The 19,323-nt window shown below is 32.5% G+C and overlaps 2 protein-coding genes and 1 pseudogene across 2 annotated transcripts; 2 read left to right on the top strand and 1 right to left on the bottom strand.

Annotated features, from left to right (window-relative positions):
* Positions 1 to 6,646: 6,646 nt before the first annotated feature.
* Positions 6,647 to 8,517, bottom strand: LOC116011346 (CBL-interacting serine/threonine-protein kinase 5-like). Its single transcript, XM_031250898.1, has one exon. It carries the CDS (start codon positions 8,268 to 8,270, stop codon positions 6,939 to 6,941), a length of 1,332 nt encoding a protein of 443 aa, XP_031106758.1. The 5' UTR covers positions 8,271 to 8,517; the 3' UTR covers positions 6,647 to 6,938.
* Positions 8,518 to 11,199: 2,682 nt separating this feature from the next.
* On the top strand, positions 11,200 to 12,289 carry LOC116010939 (annotated as a pseudogene).
* A 5,309-nt stretch (positions 12,290 to 17,598) lies between these two features.
* Positions 17,599 to 18,219, top strand: LOC116010938 (proline-rich extensin-like protein EPR1). Its single transcript, XM_031250431.1, has one exon. The coding sequence runs from the start codon at positions 17,599 to 17,601 to the stop codon at positions 18,217 to 18,219; it is 621 nt and encodes a 206-aa protein (XP_031106291.1).
* The last annotated feature ends 1,104 nt before the right edge of the window (positions 18,220 to 19,323 follow it).

Raw genomic sequence — 19,323 nt, 5'->3', positions numbered from 1 at the left:
CACCTGCTATGCTATTGCGGAAGGTAAACCATGCTCTTGGTCTTTATAATGATATGTGGCTCATCGCCACAAGATTGATAGATCACATTGTTGAAGTCGCCACAAGATTGATAGATCACATTGTTGAAGTAAGAATAGTTAATGAGACTCATGAAGGAACCAAAGTTCTTATCCCCAAAATGGCTCTCACTCCTTTTGATACGAGATTGCCCTTCAAGTTCCAGCATAAACAATTCCCGTTGATGCTTGCATATGCCATGACTATCAACAGAAGCCGGGGCCGAGCACTAACTCACGTTGAGTTATTTCTGAAAAAACCAGTCATTAATCACGGTTAATTGTACGTGGCTTTTTCACGAGTCACCGCCTGAGGATAGACAAGATTGCGTTGCTACTACCAATGTCATCTACAAAGAGGTTTTCAATAATATGTAAATACAACCGGTGATATTATGTTTTTTTCTAGGATGGCAAAATTGCTATATATCTACACAAAAATATATCTTTCATACGTATGAATTAGAATAGCAATTGATTTCTATAACTGAGTTACTAGAGAAAGAGCATATTTGCCCAATTTATAAAAATCATAAACAATGATATATAAAATCAGTAAAGTTTCAGCACCGCATGTGTACATCTACACATTAGCTATTAATTCAATAATTATTTGTTCGAATTCAAAAAAGGATAACATCATAAAACATAATTGATCCAAAACATATATTCAATTGCACTTTATTATCTACTATACTAATAAGAGTCAAAGAGAGTTAGGCCTAAAATGGGTAGAAAAAATGACGGTGAAATTATTTAATCAAATTGATGGTTCAGATGAATTATTTAATCAAATAGATGGCTAAGATAATTCAGATTAATATTATTAATAGAGATTACCTAATTTAACCTTACTTTTATGATTATCCGTTAAGTTTTCCGTTAAATATTCTCTTTTTCTGTTAACATTCCGTTAACTTTTAACTTACCCATTAGTTTCTTTAAGAAAGGTCTTAGGTTCGAACCTCATCTCAATCAAATTTGACATAATTAAGTTTCTCACTCTATTTTACTCTTATTAAATTAAATAAATTAGTAGCTACAACAAAAAATGATACATATGTATTTCTTTAATTTAGAATTATGTGTCTACAATACCTTTATTTGAAAAAATTATTCATTATCAAAAAATTAAATTAAATAAGAGAAATAATTTCATTAGTTATATTGTCTTTATTTTCTCTCATGCAAATATTCTTTACATTCAAATTTATCAATTGATATTCATTACATTGTTCATTATCTTATTTTTACAATATCTTGTAATTAAATATCAAAGTTATAGTACAAAATATTGTTATATATTTAGTTACCAAGTATTTTATTAATACTATGAAAAAAAAATTTAAAATAATTTGAAACTAATTATATTAACTACTTGGGGATTGGTTGACAAAGAGAGTACTCAAATAATAACCCAACAAATTGAAGTGAAATCACTCTATTTTACTCTTATTGAATTAAATAAATTAGTAGTTACACCAAAAAATGATACATATGTATTTCTTTAATGTCATGAAAAAAAAAAATAGAATAGTTTGAAACCAATCATATTAACTACTTCGGGGGATTTGTTGACAATGAAAGTACTCAAATAACCGATTACCCAACAAATTGAAGCGAGAAACTACCTTTTAATTAATATCTTTAGAATACATCATATTTAAAAATTTCAATTTTTTAATAATTTATTTAATCTTTTTCCTTAAATTATGGATTTCTTTATCCACAATAAGTCATTCAACAATAGTGGTTGAACCAAATGAACCCCGAACAGAACACCTAAAGGAAAGTCCATAGCTCCTATATCATAATCTCACTGCATGACATTATCATCTATGCTACCAACAGTAACCCATTTGCAAATAACACACTACCAACAAAAAGGAAGAGGATAAATAATAAAGATGAAGACAATGACAATGTTACTCAAAAGTAAATTAAGAATACTTAGAAAAATTCAAACCAAAAGTAGTATTTATTTATACTATCATTTTTAGACCAAGTATTTAGACTATCGATTTTACAAAATTGCAAACATTTATTTTAGTAATAATTATAATGAATTTTCAGTCAGTAGTACTCAAAAAAAAAATGAATTTTCTATATTATCTTGGATTCATATACTTTAAGTTAGATATTTAAATAAAAAAATTCGACATTCAATTATCCATATATAAACTTCTCCTATATAATGATATACTTTCAAATATTTATTTAAATATAAACATTGGGCATTAGCCCATCCGCGCAATGCGCGTATAAAACTAGTAATTATATAATTATATATCGATCCAAATATTCTTCATATATTATAACAAATTCATTCTGTGCGTCGCACAGACGAAAATACTAGTATATAATAAAAGTATATATTGTTAATCCCTGTTAGGCAAATAGTAGCATTTTTTTCACATGAAAATTTATATTTATATGAAATATTATTGGACCAAATATTTATATTAAATATGTAATTTTATTTAATTAAAAACTATGGCATCTGATCGATTAATGTCTTAAGTTTTAACTAGATTATATTCTAGTCCTAGTTTTATTCGGATTTTATTTGTTGAAGTTATTCTTAGATGAGATATGATGCAAAACAGTAGCATATTGTTTTTTTTGAAAGAACAGTTTATTTATTACGGAGTAATTTTTATTAGTGAATTGATTAATTATATTTCCTCAAATACAGATAATTTATAATATTTTTTTCCAGCCTCCAATGACACTCTGCCAAGAATTAATAATCGCTAACCAAAGACAACAGCTAAGGATAAATTTATTCCATGAAAAAGACAAAACACAATTGATACTTAATTAGCTTCATAGTGAAAAGTTTGTCGACTTCAAATCATTAAAGATTACTTAATTTCTCTGAGCGTGGCGATAATACATGGATAGTTATTGCGTGGATTGTGGTTCGCATTGCTGTGTGGACCACGGTTTTAGACTATATTATTTTATCTCAAAAATTTCATTATTGTAACGTATAAAATACGTTATTCTAACTCATAATGTACATTATTTTAACACATAAAGTATATTATTCAAACTCATAATGTACATTATTCTAACTCATAAAATTAAATACAACGATGTCATTTTGGACCGTGGTCTGTCCACACAATAATTTGCCATAATACAAGCAATGGGCTGATGAATAATAATGCAATGTGTTTATATGCCGAAAGCAAATTATTTGTGGAATGATACCCACAGAAACTCGACTAGTTTAGTATCATTAAGTGATATGTAAACTTTTATCAAAAAACACAAAAAAAAAAAAAAAAAAAAAGAAGAAGAAGAAGAGGGAGAGAGAGAAGAAGAAGAAGATGCAAGCAAAATAATAAAAGAATATTAGTTATTTACTACATGTAGGGTAGATAGATATTAGATAGTTCTTACAAGAAATTGAATTTAGAACCTTATGATTACTGAATTAATTGAGTGATGACCAATTTGACTAAATTGTCCGCATTTAACTCATTTCATATGTTATAACTTATAACTAATGCATGTGAATAGCCAAAAGATTACGAAACTTGCAAATAGTATGTATAAGGAAACTATATTTCTTTTTTAAGGTAGAAAACTGCGATTCTTTCTTTCTGAAATAATTGCATTCTAATGCCAGCTAGCCCTAACAAAGCAATCGGCAATTGGATGTTGACATTTGCTTGAATTTTTTTCTCTACATTTGGAGTTATAGAAAACCCAACCTAGCAACGAGGTCCATCAAAGTTCATTTTAGTGGGTCTAATAAATAAATCAATTATAAAAAAGGACAAGAGAGATGGACTTGTTCCAGACACATGGCATACACTCAAGTAGCAAATTATCCACACAGTAGACCATAGTTCAAAATGATATTGTTTTTATGTTCAAAAAAAATTATTATTGTTCCGCACACGTGTTAGAATAATGAATATTTTGGAGTAAAATAATGTATTTTATGAGTTAGAATTGAATAATATACGTTATGTGTTAAAATAATGTATTTTATAAATTAAAATAATGTATTTTATGTATTTTTTAACCGTGGTCCACGCAGCTGTGTGGACCATTTCACTCAAGTGGCCAACCGGAACCAGAATCTTGGTGTTGAAAGATAGAGAACGTGGCACAATGCGTGGTAAGAGTTACAGCCATACGAGGTTACATTCTATTTTCTCAATTGTAATTGCTAGAGGACAATTTTGTCAAATTGTATAAATAGACGATTTTAAGATCTATTAATAAAGGTATGCGATATCAACATTTCGTACAATTGAGAGAACATACACTTTTTAAACCCTATCCCCCTATTGAAATATAAATACAACAAACCTTTTAGTCGGCAATAAAAAATTTGTTATTCTAATAATATTTCCATAATTTATCTAATTATTGATAACTACTGGACTTATAGCACTCTCAATCCAAAACCCAACACTCTCCAATGTCTATTCTACGATATATCATGCATGCATGGATACTAAGAATAAAACCCACGACCAAAGTAGGCCAAACCATCTCGAGGAAATTGAGGTTCGAAGTAAACAATGTTCATTTGCTTGGACAATATGTATGTTTCATAGATATAGCAAAAGGCCTATAACTTTGGCAACACATGCATCTGGCCTCCTGATCTTGACTACATAACCACCATTGCCACCAAGATTTGATAAGATATTCTTCCAGAACCAACCAAATTTCGACAACTTGGAGATCAGAATGGGGACCCTGGCATGGACCCATTTGTCTTGTAATAATTTTGCATGTATGGACAATCAATAGCTATCCCAGATTAGATTCATCATCTTTAATTTCAAGGGGATTTAGAGAAAAAAGTTTTAAAACACACACTATCACTGTAGCAATCCAAATTCCAAAGATTATTTGTGAAATGTCAAATATAATAACAGCCTCTTTGGCTAATAAAGGAATTGAATATACGAGGAATCTATAGCAGCTCTCATTGGAAATCACATTTGGAACCTTGTACTTACTCAATTGATGGATATATTAGGTCCGACTAAAAAAAAAGGCTCAAGTGGTGAGGGCCCAAGGAGTAATGCCCGGGAGCATAAGCTAGCTATTCGATCTCCGGGCTTAGATGGGACGCGGAGGGCCTCAAGGATCAGTCTACGGGGTCGACCATCAGGGTTGGCCTTTGGGGTGGGCCTCCGAGACCGGCCCTTGGGCTTGGCCTTCAGGCCCAGCCAAGGGGTCGGTTGGGCAAAGACCTAGTTAATGTCATAGAGCACCCTGTTCTTAGTGAGTTGGTTAGGCGAATTAGTTTAAATAAGTAGCTCTTGTCTTGGTTAAGACATCACTTTGTTCACTTGTTACAATCCTTGTAATATACAAACAATTATCTAAGAAATCTCCAAGCAAATTTGTCTTCTTTTTTTGTTTTTTTCATCATTTTATTATTTCAATTCGTTCTTACTTATTATCCGAGATTAGTTGATTTGGACCTCTCGCTCAATTAATTCTATCACTAGCCAATTATCCAACTAACTTAACTTTGACTTGTAGTATAGTGTATATACATGAAAAATGGTAATATAGAGTTAATACCATATGTGGTCCTCCAAGTATAATTGTTTTGTCATGTTTAGTCCTAAACTTTCAAATTGACCACTCGTAGTCGTTCGACTTTCAAATTGTTACCATCGTCGTTCAAGTTAACCACTCATGGTCCTTCAACTATCAAATTTTAACCACTCATGGTCTTTCCTGAAGAATTACGGCTGGTTAAAATTTGAAAGTTGAAGGAACATGGGTGGTTAACTTGGACTACGAATTGAATAGTAGCAATTTGAAAGTCGAACAATCATAAGTGGTCGATTTGAAAGTTATTTTAATACTAAACGTGACAAAACTACTTACTCGGAAGGTCTCAAATGACATTAACTCGAGTAATATATTAACACTTCATCAGAGTCTTCTATTTCTCCTCTCTTTCTCTCTCGCATCTGCTCTCTTATCCTCTCACATCCGGGTTTTCCTCCTTCCCATCCGAAACCGAAAGTGTCAATAGTGGTGGGGTGTAACACGGTGGCGGTTGTTTTTGGATAACGGACTGCAAATGGTGGTAGTACTAATGGTAATCAGCGTTAGTTTGAGAAAAACAGTGAACCATGAGCTTTTTATAGGCAACGACAAATTTGGACATACATTCAAAATACAGATAAAATACAATGTTTAATTTTGTATTTGAATGAACAGTGAAAACTACTTTGAGATTATCATTTTGACTAGCCAAAGGCCAGTCATTATACCGTGGACCATGGATCATGATTGATACTGCAGTTGTGTTGAAAAGGAACTGCAATTGCGCGGAACAGAGGCCGTGTCATCCATCTGGAATTGCAGTTGTGTTGAACAGATACTGCAATTGTGTTGAAAAGATACTGCAGTTGTGTTGAAAAGATATTGCAGTTGTGTTGAATGGATACTGCAATTGTGTTGAACGGATGAACGACCTCTGTTCCGTGCAACTGCAGTTTCTTTTCAACACAACTGCAGTATCAGCTATGATCATGGTCCACAGTATAATTTGCGGCTAAAGGCATACAGGTGAACACTGAACAGGTTAAAATTCTTCACATTATAGTCCATGACTTCAAAACTTATAATATTACATAACATTTCTTTTCTATGTACAAATATCAAAACATTAAAAAAAAAAAAAAACATATATATGTACATATACATAGGAGAAAAAAAGAGTACAAATTAGCTCTAGGCAATCAAACCGGCCATTTTCCTACAAAATTGGATAAAGAAAAAAAAAGAAGGAAGATAATGGTGGCGTTTAGAACTCTTGATGTATACCCACACGTACTACATGTACCAATGATTACAAGAACACAAGGCAGGCCGTTATACAGTTAGCCTTGGCAGTTATCCTCACCTTGCCATGTCCAAACGATGTCTCTAAGCGCAGGCCTTACATCTTCCTCGCAAAACTTCCTATACTCTAACGTGTCGCCGGCGGACTTTGAGAATTCCACCACCGTCACCTCCGGCGCCACCTCGAACACCTCCGCGGTCACCGACAGCTTCCCCTTTCGCCCCTCCGTACTCCGCTGCATCTTCACCTTGAACTCCTTCGAACACTCAATCCGGAAATTCAACTTCTTGCACACCGACTCTAGCTTCTCCAAGATCGCCGGAGCCGAGAATTTCGAGGTGAAGAGCGAGCCCGATCTCCTCCGCTTGCTCTCGAATAGGCTGGACAAGTCGAACCCGGAAGACATGGATGATATGAGCTCAAACGCGTTATAGAACGGCGGCGAAGATTTCGATTTGATTAAGGAATCTAACTCCTCGTTTTCTTGGACAGAATAGGAGATTGGCGGTGTTAAACCTTTGAGGAACCAGGGGACTCTCTTTATCGCCGGAATTGTGATTCTTTTCTCTGGATCAACCACCAGAATCCTGGAAATTAATCTCTTAGCTTCAGGGGAAATCCATGGCGGAAAATCATATTCTGCTTTGAACACTTTTGTGTACATATACACAACGTTCCGATCCCGGAACGGAAGAAACCCAGAGAGCAGAACATAGAGAATAACTCCACAAGACCAAATATCCGCGTTTGCTCCGTCGTACCCTTTCTTCCTCAACACTTCCGGCGCCACATACGCCGGAGATCCACACCGGGTATGCAACAGCCCGTCGTGCCGCTGCTGTTCCGGCAACGCCGACAGCCCGAAATCGGAAACCTTCAAGTTCCCATTCTCGTCCAACAACAGATTTTCCGGCTTCAAATCCCGGTGGGAAATGCCACGGCTGTGACAGAAATCCACGGCGCTGATGAGTTGCTGGAAGTATTTCCTCGCCGCGTCTTCCTCTAGCTTTCCCTTGGCAACCTTAGCGAACAGCTCTCCGCCTCGGACGCACTCCATGACAAAGAAGATCTTCTGCTTGGTCGCCATGACTTCTTTGAGCTCCACGACGTTGGGGTGTTTGGCCAGCCGCATCACGGAGATTTCCCGCTTGATTTGCTCCATCATCCCCTCTTGCTTCACGTGGTCTTTGTGTAAAACCTTGATCGCCACGCTCTCGGAGGTTTCAAGGTTTCTGCCGTAGTAAACCTTGGCGAAAGTCCCTTGGCCTAATAGCCTCCCCATCTCGTACTTCCCGAAAATAATGCTCCCGTTTCCGCCATTAAGGTGGCCGTGGTGTTCTTCTCTCGATGCCTCTGCTTGTTCTTCCATGGAAAACAGAGTAAACAAGATGGTTTCGTTTGTAGGATGATTATTATCAAGAGAATAGAAGTGGAACCCAGTTAAGAAAACACTATTGATGTCGGCCGGAAAACTGGGCGGTGGTGGAGAGCTTGGTTTGTGGTGGCTATAATGGAATGAGATGGCGTGGAAGATAGAGGAATTGAAAGAAAGTAGAGAGAGAGGCTGTGGGCTCGCTGGTGGCGATTGCAGAACATGGTTTTTTGCAGTGAAAAATATACACCAACTTAACCTGGCTAGTAGTTTTATAGCATTGGTAAGCTTACAGAGATAATACAATTTATTGGTTTTGGACAAATAGAAGTAATATGCTTTCTCAATTTTTTTTGAGTAATCTATATATCCATATCTATATATATATTAAGTGTTAATTTTTCCGTTTATTTTAGTCCAAAAATTTTGAAATCGGTCAACATAATAATATATAGATAATTCCTTATTAGAAATTATTGCCTTCCTTATCATTCATTATTTATGGCTAAAATTAACAAAATATTCAAAATATGATTCCATTCCTTATTATACACGGAATTAATAAAATATTTTATTCAATTCCATTCCGGTAATGATTCTTTATTTATTAATAAGATATAAATAAAAGACCGGCAGTGCACGAAAAAAATGATAGCGTTCAAATTACTTTAATTATATTTTAATTATATTTCAGGCATCTATTCACTATATATATAGATTACTTTAATTATATTAAAAATGATGCTGAAATAAACGGTCAAATTAATAAAATATTGTATTCGAATTACTATATGATGTATATTATAATATTAAAAAAATATTATTATATTATGTTAATGTACGTAATTAAATTCCTCTCATGATAATATCCAAAAAAAATAAAAAATTCCAACAAGATAATTACTATATGATGTATATTATAGTATTCAAAAAAATATTACTATATCTATATCTATATATATATATATATATATATATATATATATATATATATATTAAAACAGAAGTGCTAACTTTCCCGCTCATTTTATTCCAAAAAGTTTAAAATCGGTCAACATAATAATATATAGACAATTCCTTATCGGAAGTTCTTGTCTTACTTATCATTCATTATTTATGGCCAAAATTAACAAAATATTCAAAATATGATTCCATTCATTATTATACACGGGAATTAATGAGATATTTTATTCAATTCCATTTCTGTATGGATTCCTTATTTATTAATGAGATATAAATAAAAGACCGGCGGTGCACGAAAAAAATGATAGCATTCAAATTACTGTAATTATATTTTAATTATATTTCAGACATCTATTCACTATATATATAGATTACTTTAATTATATTAAAAAATGATGCTGAAATAAACGGTCAAATTAATGAAATATTTTATTCAAATTACTATATAATGTATATTATAATATTAAAAAAAAATTTACTATATTATGTTAATGTACGTAATTAAATTTCTCTCATGATAATATTAAAAAAAATAAAAATTCCAACAATCAAATTACTATATGATGTATATTATAGTATTCCAAAAAAATATTACTATATTATATTAATGTACATAATTAAATTTCTCTCATGATAATATTCAAAAAAAATTCCAACAATCAAATTAATATATGATGTATATTATAGTATTCAAAAAAAAATATTACTATATTATGTTAATTACGTAATTAAATTTCTCTCATGATAATATTCAAAAAAAATAAAAATTTCAACAATCAAATTACTATATGATATATATTATAGTATTTCAAAAAAATATTACTATATTATGTTAATGTACGTAATTAAATTTCTCTCCTGATAATATTCAAAAAAAAATTGCAACAATCAAATTACTATATGATGTATATTATAGTATTTCCTGCCAATATTTAAATTGCACGGTCAAAACTTTCATCTAACATGTAGCCTTTTGCCAGTTCAAGGTGCAATACCTAAGTTTGCCCAACTCTACATTTATGATACACAAAATGAAGTTGGAAACCGCATCCATTCAATCCGGTGAGAAATAGTATTTTTTACACGCGGTTGTACGACAATTACCGTGATTGGGCTATTGGAAGACGAGAAAGAATATATTGATGGAATTGTTGAAGCAAGTCAGTGGACAATTGCAGGAGAGTTAAGAAATTTAAACACAATATTGTTATCCTCAAATTGTTTAAGCCGTCCGGAAGTGGTTTGGGACAAATGTTGGACATATATGTCTAATGATATTTTGTACAAACAACGTAACATATTGAACTTCCAATGTATGTATTTATCCATTTGCTTTAATATTTTATTTCATGTCTAATATTATTAGTTCCAAGATGGTGATACTTTTCTAACATATATTGTTTAATATTTTTTAGATTTAGTCCTCAGTGTTGATAAAATAAAAAAATCAAGCATTTGCTGAGATTGAGAAATTGTGAAAAGATGTGGGAAGTGCCTACATGATTACTAACAAATGCCAATTCCAGATCTTGACTGTTCGGCCAGTTTGATGAATAGGTTGGTGTATGATAAGATGTGTTATGACAAAGCAGAATTTAAAGAAGAACACAAAAAGTTGGTATCAAATCTAACACCTGAGCAACATAATGTCTACTACACAATAACGAAAGATGTAAATTCAAATTAAGGAGAAGTTTTTTTTGTCTACGGTCATGAAGGAACTGGAAAGACCTTTGTTTGGAGAACTCTGTCGGTAGCATTGAGATCAAAGGGAGAAATAGTTCTTAATGTTGCTTCAAGTGGTATAGCTTCTCTATTATTACCCCGCGGAAGGACTGCGCATTCAAGGTTTGCAATTCCCCTAAACCCAAATGAGGATTATTCAACATGGAATATCAAACAAGGTAGCCATCTTGCAGAACTCATTAAGTGCAAACTTATAATTTAGGATGAAGCACCAATAATGCATAAGCATTGCTTTGAAGCACTTGATAGAAGTATGCGTGATGTATTGCGTTTTTGCAATCCAAAAAGTTTAGAGATGCCTTTCGGAGGGAAAACTATTGTATTTGGCGGAGGCTTTCGACAAATTTTGCCAGTTATCCCAAAAGAAAGTAGACAGGATATTGTTAATGCAACAATAAATGCATCTTACTTGTGGCCGTACTTACGTCTGACAAAAAATATGCGACTTCAAAGCTCATTCTCAAATAGTGATTATGAAAAGCAAAAGCAATTCTCGGAATGGATTGCAAACATAGGAGATGGAGAAATTTAGGGGCAAACAATTGGATGTGAAAACATTACTATTCTAGAAGAGAATTTGTTGAAATGTTCTGAAGATCCCATTGCAACTATTGTGGAAAGTACATATCCATCATACTCCAATATTTTTGATGATCAAACATACTTGGAAAATAGGGCAATATTGGCTCCAACACTTGATGTGGTTGACTCTATCAACGAATATATGACTTCTTTAAACACATGAAGGAAATACATATTTCAACTTTGACAGTGCTTGCAAATCAGATTCAAATGTTGATCTATTAGCTAATGTGCACACACATTTGAATGGGATCAAGTGTTCTGGTGTGCCTAATCATGAACTCAGACTGAAAGTAGGTATTCCGGTTATGCTCTTGAGAAATATTGAACACTCAGTTGGTTTGTGTAATGGGATAAGGATGGCTAAACTTGGAAATCATGTTTTAGAAGCAAATGTATTATTTGGAAGTAGTGTAGGTCATAAAATCTTGATTCCAAGAATTTCATTAACTCCTTCAGATTTGAGACTGCCTTTTAAATTTCAAAGAAGACAATTTCCTCTAATCGTCTCTTATGCAATGACGATTAACAAGAGTCAAGGTCAATCATTTTCTCACGTAGGCATCTTTTTGAAAAGACCAGTATTTAGTCATGGTCAATTATATGTTGCTGCTTCAAGAGTCACTAACCCAAATGGATTGAAGATTTTGATTTGTGATAAGGAGAACACCCAAAGTAATTCCACAACAAACATTGTATACAAAGAGGTTTTCTAAAATTTGTAAAATGTTATTATAATATTTCATCATAGTTTCATTCATGCAATTCTACAATGATTTTCCATTTTCTAAATTTCTCCCTTAATTCATCATATCATAATTGTTGCCGTGCATCGCATAGGTAAAACACTAGTTAAATTATTAAAGGGTATGTACTAGAAATCTTTAACTTGCTAAAATTTTATTGTAACTTGTTTAGTATTTTGTAAAGGGTGTGACATTGTGTGCAATGTAAGTGTACAAAATGATACACATTTTACCATATTATAATTGACTAATTTATTTGACAAAGGTTAGAATTTAAGTAGGTGTAATTTTGGACCGTACCTCTATCTAGATTTATCTCAGCATTTTATCTCAAAATATTTTTGCTGGATCAGAGTCAAATGGATCAGGGTCGCGTATTTATCTAACAGTTTTCAGTTGTGCATATCAGAATTGGTTTTAAGCATGATTTAAATTGAGTGGATGTTAATTGTTCAATGATTTCTGGTTGCATTATTATGGGAAGTTAGTTTCATTATAACTAGTATAAAATGGTGGATCTATCATTGTTGCTTATGGATTTCATTAACTTCATTCTAAGAATTATTCTCTCTATTAATCAATTTATCAAGTATATTTTGTGGTATTAAAATGATGATCCCGTCGAGTCAGTCTGCCTGAAGCTAGTTTAGTAGTGCGCAGAAGCTAGTTCAGTAGTGTTGAAGCCTGAAGAACATTGGCATGCACGCAGGAGCGGTCCAAACATTTTAGAGGCCCTGGGCGAAATTTAAAAAAAAAAAAAAAAAAAGAGGGCCCTATATGAAAAAATAAACTAAAATTTAAATTTAATAATATTAAAAATAATAATATAAAATAAAATTAAATACAATGAAAAAATTTTCAACATTTTTTAAATACAAAAGTAATTTAATAATACTAAAAAATAATAATATCAAAAAACATGAAATACAATTAGAAAATTTTCAACATTTTTTAAATACAAAAGTAATCATGATAAAAACTTTCTACTTGCTTTAATCGATGCAAAATCATGATAATTGCATCAAGATTAACATTTTCTAGCATATCCTTCTCAATACACAAAAACATTCTCTGTCATTTCTACATGTGCTTTTTTTTTTTCTTTTATTCTTTTACTTTCTATCCCTGACGATACTCAGTAACTCAAGGAAAATATATATATAATTATGATTTAAAAATCATATATATTCAAGAATGACAGGAAATTATATATATAATTATGATTTAAAAATCATATATATTCATTTAAAAATCATATATATTCAAGAATGACAGAAATCACAAAATCCATTATCCAAATAAACATTATATATTTACGTTATTCATTAGATGATTATATATTTATTGCCCAATGCCCTATAGGTGTGTAAGTGTGTTGTGTTGAATGTGTGCTGTGTGCAGAATTGCGGAGGTAAATAAAGACACAACAAATTACAAATAGAATAACAAGTTACAAGGAGGTAAATAAAGACACAAAAAATTACAAATAGAATAACAAGTTACAAGTTACAGCGGGGCCCAAACCGGCAAACAAATGAACAATGGTCGATCGTGGACGAAGATGCGGCTAAGATGAATAGAGGATTAATCGAAATTGGGAAAAAATTATTGAAAAAGACGAATGGGATTAGGTGTTGTTTCCCGGCTTCCTGTAGATTGAATATTTGAATAGAGGATTAATCGAAATTTGAAAAAAAAATTATTAAAGAAGACCAATGGGTTATATACTCAGGTGTCGTCGATCCTGAATTATTTAATTAAGTGTAGATTCTCAACTTCCCTACAGTTCCACATCGATTATGCTTCCATCTATTCTTATTTTTTTGTTTTCTAATTTAATTATAACACTATTTAATTTATTAAAAAAAGAATATATATATATATATATATATATATATATATATAATAATATATATATATATATATATATATATATATATATATATATATATATATATATATATATATGAGTCATTTCCATATTTGGTCCTACTATTATTAGGGCTTTGCCAATATTAGTCAACTTCATTAATTTTTGCCACATTGCGGCCAATCTTATTTAGTCATTGCCACTTTTAGTCCACCGTTAAAATTTTTGTTAAATAACCTTCCAAAACAGGGGTATTTTGGTCTTTTCATGCTTTGATCATCTTCTTAACCCTTTGCATTAGTTTTCCTTACACATTTTCATCCAATGAAGAGGTCCGGCGAAATCCTTGGCTTTGTAATGTGGCTCACATGACTTTCGCTGGACCTCTTCATTGGATGAAAATGTGTAAGGAAAACCACTGCAAAGGGTCAAGGAGATGACAAAAGCATGAAAAGACCAAAAATACCCTTGTTTAGGACGGCCATTTGACGAAAATTTTAACGGTGGACTAAAAGTGGTATGGACTAAATAAGACTGGCCGCAATGTGGTAAAAATTAATGAAGTGGACTAAAATTGCCAATGCCCCAATAACAATAGGACCAAAAATGGAAATGACTCTATATATATATATATATATATATATATATATATACACATATAGAGGAAGGGGCTCATGTGCATTATGTTCTTTAGGTGAGAAATAGGATGAAATTATGGCCATAGATCAAATTCAATCCAATGTATGAAATTGCCTTCCAGATTTCAGTACACGCGCATCATTAAGGGTAGTAATGTAATTACATCATATTATTTTTCATAGTTACTTGTAGTGCATAATTTTCACTCGTGTAGTGCAAGATTTTTACTCATACAGTGCAAATATTTAAACCTAATAGTGCAACTATTCTAACCTAACAGTTCACATACTTCATCCTCAAAGTTGAAGGTATTAAGCATGGTTAAGGTTATTTTTATGCTTATAGTGCACATTTTCTTGCCATATAGAGCACATTTTGTGTGTAAAAGTGCGCATTCTTATGTCTATTTGAAATGAAATTACATAGAACTCACAATTCTCTTGATAATAACTTGTAGTGCAAGATTTTTACCCGTATAGTGCAAAAATTTAAACCTAATAGTGCAACTATTTTAACCTAACAGTTTATATACTTCATGCTTACAGTTGAATGTATTAAGCATGGTTTAGGTTATTTTTATGCTTATGGTGCCCATTGTCTTGCCCTAAAAAAACACATTTTGTGTTTAAAAGTGCACATTCTTTTGTCTATATGAAGTGAAGTTGCATACAATTCACATTTTTTTTATAATAACTTGTAGTGCAAAATTTTTACTCATATAGTGCAAATATTTAAACCTAATAGTGCAACTATTCTAACTTAACAGTTCACATACTTCATCCTTAGAGTTGAAGGTGTTAAGCAAGGTTTAGGTTACTTTTATGCTTATAGTTCACATTTTCTTGCCATACAGAGCACATTTTTGTACCTACCAGTGCACATTCTTATGGCTATACCAAATGGAATTGCATACACATTGCGGTGCATAATTATCAACCATATAGTGCAACTTTTTGTGCCTAGTAGTGCACATTTTCTTAATTAACAATGCTAGTTATTCAGTCATAAAGTTAGGCTATTATCCATATTATAGATTAGGTTTAAGCTCTGTAATCCATGTTTTTATGCTATACAGAGCAGAAATTTATCCCTAACAGTGCACATTCTTGTGGCTAATCAACTAAAAATGCACAAATCACACTATTTTTTCATAAATACTAGCAGTGCATAATTTTCAATCGTATAGTGCAAATATTTGTTACTAGTAGTGCACATTTTCTCAACTAACAGTGCACGTTGTTCAATCGTAGAATTTATCAACTTCACTTCGTCTTCTTCGCCGAAGAGTAGCATGTTCAAGACGAAAGCAGAAGTGTAATCGCAATAATAACTCTTTCTATCAACGATCCTCGCAAATTGTTTGTATGCCGGAGTGATGAACTAGATCAAACTTTTGCCTTCTCGTCGTCCTTGTCGACTTCGCCGGAAAGATGATCGCAGAACCTTGCCTTCGCTTGAAATTTACTCCGTGATTTCGTCGCCCTTTGTCTTTGTCTTCTTCGCCGGAACGTGCTTTGATCAAGAGAATGAACAGAAACCTTCGTTGTACTGCGTATAGGGAAGAAACGGGAAAGGCAATGGAAAGGGATAATGAAAATTATAACCTCAAATGTTAATAACAATACAATTTAACTTATGCGAATTTTTAAAATTGAATGGCTTAGATCATCTATTAATATTAAATCCAATGGCTTAGATTTCATCCTATTTCTCACATGAGGACATTATTTCACATGATCCCTTATCTATATATATATATATATATATATATATATATATAATGTATGTATGGATGGCCCCTTCCAGCATGGGCCCTGGGCGGTCGCCCATCCCGCCCTTGCTTAAGACCGGCCCTGTAAGTAAGGGTCACTTGTCAACATTACTTACGAATGAAAAATGTACGTATTGCTTTATTTTTTCTTCTAAGTAACAAAAATTGTATTCCTGATTAGTATTATATTTGATCATATAAGTATGACATTTGCATATATAAGTATGACATTTGTATGTTGCTTTGACCCGACCCGTCTCACGAATAAGGATCCGTGAGAAGGTCTCACACAAGTGTGACCCATCTTTATTTCATCAAAATATAGGGACTTCCCCTAATATATATATCCCAAAAATACAAAACAAAACAAAATTAAAATGATCTCATCATTAAAATATAAGCAATTTATTAGGATGATAAATACGGGAAATTACAATTACAATTTAAAAAGTTACAAAAAATAAAAATGAAAATTACATTAAAGTAAACACGTTTACATTAAGAAAAGGTAAATGTGAGAATTATAAAAATGTATTCCCAAGCTGTAAATTTTCATAATATGATACACCACTAATATTGGTTTTTTTTTTTTTAAGAATTGAAGGGAAAGGTTCTGAGAACTTGATTTCCCAGTACTTGGTCACTTTGGCATTGCATGGACTGATGTTACGACAAATTCCATGATTATTTCGAGAATTACTTAGTTCAGAAATTCACCGAACATAAGAGTCTGTTGTAAGCTGGTAACTAGCTAGTGATGATGATATGCAGTTTGTAGAGTTATCTTCATCAAATCTACCCATAATCTTGTTAAAATTTGATAACAATATCATAATGGAGCAGTTATAAAAAATTATCAGTATACTAGCTGATAAGTACAAAATGAAAGATTAACCTATATCTACCTAAATGCTAAACATAGCTACCTAGCTAATACTATATAAATGGCAGGAGTGTTTAGTTATATTCATCAAGCTAAGCCATTTAGATCTATCTCTATTGTTAGCTATGACGGCTAAGGTGTTTCTCCTTTGTCTTTCTCTATTATTATTTCAGACTTCCGCTGAATTGGTGAGTTCTAAGGATGATGGATCAGTTGAAAATCCAGATTCTCTTAGATTTTGGTACCCACATCCTTCCTTTAAACCTCTAAGGCCTAGACTTCACCCTCGGCTGCCCAGAACCAAATGGCCATTCCCTAACCCTCCATTGCCTTCTTGGCTTCCTAAAACCAAATTCCCCCACCCTCCATTGCCCTATTGGCTTCCTAAAACCAAATTCCCTCACCCTCCATTGCCCTCTTGGCTGCCTAAAACCAAATGGCCAGCTTTCCCACACCCTCCATTGCCATCTTGGGTGCCAAAGAATAAATGGCATTTCCCAACACTCCCTTCAGGCGGTAGCAACTGGCCATGGCTACCACATGGTCCACAGCACAGCACCAAAACCATATGCCCTTCAACACCTGCAGTAATCGAGAGTTGCATGAAAGAGCAGGGCAATGGCGGCTACAAATTCTCCACAGAGTGTTGCAAGTCTGTTGCAGAGATCAAAGATGAATGCAGTGATGAGTTGTACGTTCCGGTGATCAAATATCAGTGCATGCTTGAATCGTTGAATCTGTCATAGTATAATTTTATTTATTCTAGTTGCTTAGCTTAAGTTTGTAGTTACTAGTTAGGAACATTATTGTATTGATTATCTCAATTAAGTTTATAAAAGAGTTTAAATTATATATAATATTTTGGGTTTGATCTTTTATTGATCACACAGAATGGAAATGTAAGTACATGACCTGACCTTAAACTAAGGGCCCTTATGAATTCCGATTTGGTGGTGGGTGAAAAATAATGAAATTACAATATTATCCTTATGATTATTATTATGATTACTATCGGCATTCTAATCTTTTATTTTCAATTCTCTCTCATTATCTACCAAACAATGTAATTTGAATTCTTACTTTATAACTTTATTATATTCTTTTTTCACGAAATTACAATTCATTTCATTTCTAATTCATTCCTTCCAACCAAAGGCTCTGTTAATGAAATGGTGAATTTAGTTACTCTCTATTCCAATAAAAGTTCTATATATTAATTTTTTTTTGTCCCAAAAAGAGTAATAAGTGAATGGAGCAAGAAAAAAAACACTTTTTAAAGAATGTGTAGACGAAGAATTTTAATAATATTATATGTACTATTTTCTTTGAAATTTTATGAATTGCATAACATTAACATCCTCGAAATTTTTAATAACAATATATAGGCTGTCTCAGTTTAGGTGGGGAGGAGATTGAAAATGTGATTGGGTTTCATCGTTCAAAAGCACACAACACAAAGCCATTAGTGGATACAAGAGGAAATCAAACCAATTGTATTTAAGGCCCATATTCTACTTCTTCGCATATTATACTATGGTCCACGAAGCAATGAGGCATTAAACGGTACCATCTTTTTATTCGCATGTCGTTTCAACACAATTACAGTTTTTTACATTCAAATATGTGAAACTGGTATTTAGTTTCATTTCAGTTTCCTTTCAACATAACTACAGTATCATAGTAAACAGTGTCATTTTTGGACCTCCATGATATAACAACTTTTTGGACCTCCATGATATAACAACTGCTACTTCTTTTGGGTTTCTCTGCCCACAAAAGATAAAATTTAATGTGTGTTTAATTTGGTTAAAACATTGAAATGGAAATAATAATGGATGTAAATCAAATAA

This window comes from Ipomoea triloba, chromosome 2 (genome assembly GCF_003576645.1).
Source record: "Ipomoea triloba cultivar NCNSP0323 chromosome 2, ASM357664v1".
Taxonomy (NCBI): Eukaryota; Viridiplantae; Streptophyta; class Magnoliopsida; order Solanales; family Convolvulaceae; genus Ipomoea; species Ipomoea triloba.
This window is presented reverse-complemented; position numbering and strand designations above follow the sequence as displayed.